Source organism: Apaloderma vittatum, unplaced genomic scaffold (genome assembly GCF_000703405.1).
Source record: "Apaloderma vittatum isolate BGI_N311 unplaced genomic scaffold, ASM70340v1 scaffold8969, whole genome shotgun sequence".
NCBI lineage: Eukaryota > Metazoa > Chordata > Aves > Trogoniformes > Trogonidae > Apaloderma > Apaloderma vittatum.
In genome coordinates, this window is record NW_009735764.1 from 1 (window position 1) to 5,136 (window position 5,136).

The following is a 5,136-nucleotide window of genomic DNA, read 5'->3' on the forward strand; positions in this document are numbered from 1 at the left end:
ATCGCTCCAGCCTGTCCAAATCCCTCTGCATCCATCCTTTCCCCACCAGCATGTGAGATGTCCCTTTCTTATGTCATGAGGTGCTGGGGCCCTCTGTACCACTTGGGACAGCCTGGCAGTCCCGTGCGAGGGCCTGTTTTGTGTTTTCATCACTCTCTCTTGGGTGAGGGTCCTCAGTCCCTGGGTGTGAATGGTTCCTTGGACTCAGCATCCCTGAAGCTCATTATCAGTAGGGGTTTCATGGGGCTATCCCCCTTGCTGTTTTGGCCAAACTTTCAAACACCAGCTGAGAGAAGGGTTGGAGGAAGGGATGGCCACTGCTCCTCTAGGGCAAGACATTGTATTGATTGAGATAATTAAACCTGCCTGGGACATCTTTGCTCATTAGCTGGGGAGGTTTTTCAGAAAGACGGCAGCGCCAAACCCAACGGTTCTGGCGTCACTGCTGTTAATGATTGCCCATTGCCAGTTTCTGATGCACACACCATGGCCTGTGGTGCAATATTTCAAAGCTTAGCCAGTGTCTCCTCCCACTTACTTACTCAGTCAGGGAGGCAGCAGGGACCCGGGTGGCACAACTGGGATAATGGATTCAGGGTCACTAGGCTTGCAGCTTCGCCTTGGAGATGAAGCTATCTGGGCAGCAGCTCAGCCCAGGAAGCAGGAGAGATGCTGTCGGAGGTGATCAGGGTGAGAAGCAGAGCTGTACTTTTCCTCAGCTACTTTTAAATCCATCAGGTAGCTAGGGAAGCCAGCTGAGGCAAGGGTTAATCTCCTGCAATGCAACCAGTACTCCTCCGCAACCCATGTGATGTACAACAGGAACAACAGGAGATTAAGAGCACCTTTATGGTTTTCTGCTCCAGCAACCCTAGCTAAAATTAACCAGGCTTAGGAGGCATTTGTAAGTAGGTGAAGGAAACAGCAGCCACATGTGTTCAGCCTGGACAATCCTTGGGAACATTTCCTGGCCAGTTCTGCAGCCTCAGTATGAGCTTTTGCCTCAGAGCTTCTGATCTCTGACTTGCCATATGAATTTTGATAAGCTCTTTTAGCTAACCTGCATCTTTTCTTTTAGCTAAGCTGATACCAGGGGTGGCAAATAAGCATAAAAATAGCTCAACAGCTGACCTGTATCCAGCTGGGGATGCTTGGAAGGCTGGGATCCTGCAGACAACAGGCTTAGGAGCTCATGGCTGGGGTGGACCATGGTGGACGTGGGTTGCAGCTCCTTGACGGGGAGGTTTGGCCTCTCCCAGTCTGTGGAAAGAGGGAAACTGAGGCAGGAGATGCAAACACCTCCCGCTGTGGCTCCCTTTGCATCCCCTCTCAAGGGGTCCAAGCAAGGTGGCTTGGCAGCCGTGGGGCCCTCGCCTCTTCCTGGGCTGATAACGATGCCTTTGTGCTACCCAGTGCTGTATGAGCCACTGACGCTGCTGACTCAGGGCTTTTTCCTGGCCATCGCCACCGCAGGAGCCCCGTGACCCATCGGCGGGGGGAACCCTGCAAGGGGAGGGTGGCAGTGAAGCAGTGAGACGACAGGCTCTGTAGAAAGCTGGTGGCTGCAGGAGCCGGCGTTACCCTGTGGTGGGTGTGAGGGACAGAGGGACACCCCCAGCTGAGCAGGACCTGGTGAGTGCCTTTGCTTTCTCTGTGGGGTGTTTGATCAGCAAAAGCTCCTAATTATAACACAGGGGGAAGCGGCCCTTGGCTGCTCCAGGTGCACCCTGGAGGGGCACATTCATCCCCTCCTCTAGTGATAACCTGGGGCATGTAGGGACAGGTAACCGGGAGACAGGTGACCATTGTGGCACTCCTGCTGTCCCCAAAGGAAAGGGACCAGGGACCACTCGCACCCTTCTGATGCAGGGACAGCCTAGCCAGGGCTCCCACAGTTCTTGTTGTGCACCTCAGGATTTCCCCGTAGGGGAGGGGGAAACAATGAGTTGGCTGGGTTCACTGTGGGACTAGGTCCACTGAAGGCACCAGAAACTGAGGACAAAATGCTCGCTGACCACCTCACAAGGAGTCTGGATGGATCCTTGGGTCTTGGTGGTGCAGAAACTGGCTCTGCCCCTCAAACACTTACTTGATGATGGTAGTGGGGAACTGCAGGTTTCACCCTGTGCCTTGCTGACTGGACTCAATTTACCAGAAATCCCTTTTGAAGAGCATCATGAAGATCAGCTTAATTTTATTTAATTTTATTTTAGTGTAGCACAGATTCACTGTTACCCAAAATCCTGTCCCCTTTGAGAGGTGACTTGCCACCATACCAGCACCCATTCAATCTCTCTCAACCTCAGCCCTGCCCACAGTGAGCTGCCCACCAGCCCATGCCCCAGGGGAATTCCCCAAGCCCACCAAGTTAAACTCCACACCCCTCCAAGGACAATCAGCCTCCTAGCACACACCCTAACCATGCCCAACAGCCAGTTCCCTCCCCTTCATCAACCCACCGGGGTGGGGATGCATCTTTCTGTCACAGACTCCATGGGCTCCCGGCACTTCCCTGCTCGGACCGTGCTCTTCGAGAAGGAGTCCAATGGTGTCACGTACCGTGTGCCCGCCCTGCTCTACCTGCCCTGCGTGGCCAAGCTGCTGGCTTTTGCGGAGGAGCGGCTGAGCGCCGATGATGCCCACGCCAACGTGCTGGTGCTGCGCCGCGGCACCATCTATGGGAGCTATGTGGAGGTGGGACAGAGGATGTACCTGGGGCTAGGGGGAATCCACTGGGCTGGGGGCATGGGGACAGCTGAATGGTTGTCCTCTGCTGCATGTGCATGGCACAGCCACGCTCCTGGAGACACCTGCATGGGGAGGGAAGGCTGGGTGAGGTGAAGTGGGTTGATAGTACCACCAACCTCCTCCTCCTTCTCCTCCCTGGGCAGTGGGAAGACATGCGTGTGCTGGAGACGGCAACACTGCAGCACCACCGGTCAATGAACCCCTGCCCACTCTATGATGAGTTCACCGGAACTCTCTTCCTTTTCTTCATCACGGTGCTGGGCAGGACACCTGAAGCCTACCAGATTGTCACTGGCCAAAATGTCACTCGCCTCTGCTGTGTCACCAGTGTTGACCAGGGCTTGAGCTGGAGCACAGCCACGGACCTGACGCAGCAGGTCATTGGCAGGGCCATCAAAGGTAGCTCACCAGAAGGGGCGGAGGGGGACAGAGGGGGATGCAAGGAGTGAAAACAACAGCCGGCTAAAGGACAACTGTGGGTTTTGGCCTCCTGGAGCCACCTATGGTGTGTCTAGAGATGGCCTTGAGCTTGGAAGCCCACAAGCATCAAAGAGATGGGGTGGAAGAGGACCTCAAGCAGAGGGGAGAGGGGATGGAGGGAGTTTCTGTATCACTTGCATGGAGATGGAGAGGCCCCATAGCTATGGGTAGAACCATGAGTGAGGACAAGCAGGCAGCACTGGGCACCTTGCTTGGCTAGGCTGGGTGGATGCTCTTAAGACCCTGCTACACTAAGCATGTCAGGGGCACCGCGGAGGTCACTCTTTACCCCATCCTGTCTCTGCTCCCCAGACTGGGCAACATTTGCACTGGGTCCTGGGCATGGGATCCAGCTGCGATCTGGGCGGCTGCTGGTGCCTGCCTACAGCTACCACATTGACTGCAAGGAGTGTTTTGGACAGCTCTGCAAGACCACTCCTCACTCCTTTGCCTTCTACAGTGATGACCATGGCCGGGGCTGGCGCTTCGGGGAGTTCATCCCCAACTTGCAGACGGGTGAGTGCCAGATGGTCTCGGTGGATGAGGAGGACGGCTCCAACGTTCTCTACTGCAATGCCCGTAGCCCCTTGGGCTTCAGGGTACAGGCACTCAGCACAGATGACGGGGCTGTCTTCCACGGGGGGCAGCTGGTTCAGCGGCTGGTTGAGCCCCCCCATGGCTGTCATGGCAGCGTCATTGGCTTCCCGGCTCCTTTCGTGTATGTTCCTGCTAGCACCCATGAAGCCATGATGCCTGTTCGGGGCTCAGCTCACCAGCTGCTCCGTGGGATGCTGCCAGGGTTTCGGTACCTCCCTGACCGGCAGACAGGGGGTGATGAGCTGCCCCCTGAGGCCGCTGGCAGTCGCCATGCACCAGCCAAGCCCAAGGAAGTCTGTCCTACTCCAGGGCATCATGGTGCTGCCCAGAGCATCACTTCAGTCCAAGAGGACCCTGCAGCGAACCCCAGCCCTGCTGGCTTCTTCCAGACACCAACGTGGATCCTCTACTCCCATCCCACCAGCTCCATGTCACGGGTCAACATGGGGATTCACCTGAGCACCTTCCCCAGGGATGTGGAGAGCTGGACCGAGCCGTGGATCATCTATGAAGGTCCAAGCGCTTACTCGGACCTGGCTTACATGGAGCTGCCTTATAACGAGGCCTCCATCTCTGGTGGCCCAGATATTGCTTTTGCCTGCCTCTATGAGAATGGGACACGGTCGCCCTATGAGCAGATCTCCTTCAGCATGTTCACGCTGCACGACGTGCTCCAGAACATTCCCCTTACAGCCACTGCTCCCCAGCAGGATGGTGGCCCCTCACGGTGTGGGAAGTGCAGGAGGAAGAGCTGCCTTGTCTCCTAGTGCCCCCCAGGTCAGCTCCTCCTTGTCCCCCAGCACCAGACCCCAGAGCACTAACGCAGAGCCCAGCACACCAGAATGCTCACAGTCCAGGGTCCTGCCACTGTCCAGCACAGCCACAACACACAGAAGGCATGTGCTGCTATCCCAAAACTGGGTTTTATCTAACCTTTTATTGCTATTTTTTAATTATATAGTTGGTTGGACGTGTAGGCTTGTGCCACCAGCTAAGCCCCAAACTACTTTCTGAGCATGAGCCACATCAAAAAGTACATAATGGGAGGCAACAATAGCAACGCAGAGAAGAATGCAGCCTTGGGCAGCTCGTGCCATTGTTGTGCGCCAGGTGCCGGGTCAGGGGGACACGTATCATACCTGGTACTACCACGATGATCCAAGGCTTTTTCTCCCATAGTGATAAATATTTATGTTCTTTCTTTAGCTGATGAATTTTTTTATGATCTCATTTGAGCCAATTCCTCTTTTTCTCAAGTCTCTCCAAAATTGTTGTGCTAGTTTTTGGCTGGGGTAGAGTCAGCTTTCTTCA

At 55.4% G+C, this 5,136-nt stretch overlaps 1 protein-coding gene across 1 annotated transcript; it reads left to right on the forward strand.

Moving 5' to 3' along the window:
* The first annotated feature begins 2,493 nt into the window (after positions 1-2,493).
* On the forward strand, positions 2,494-4,592 carry NEU4 (sialidase 4). Its single transcript, XM_009876707.1, has 3 exons — positions 2,494-2,694; positions 2,892-3,147; positions 3,541-4,592. Exons 1-3 carry the CDS (start codon positions 2,494-2,496, stop codon positions 4,590-4,592), a joined length of 1,509 nt encoding a protein of 502 aa, XP_009875009.1.
* The last annotated feature ends 544 nt before the right edge of the window (positions 4,593-5,136 follow it).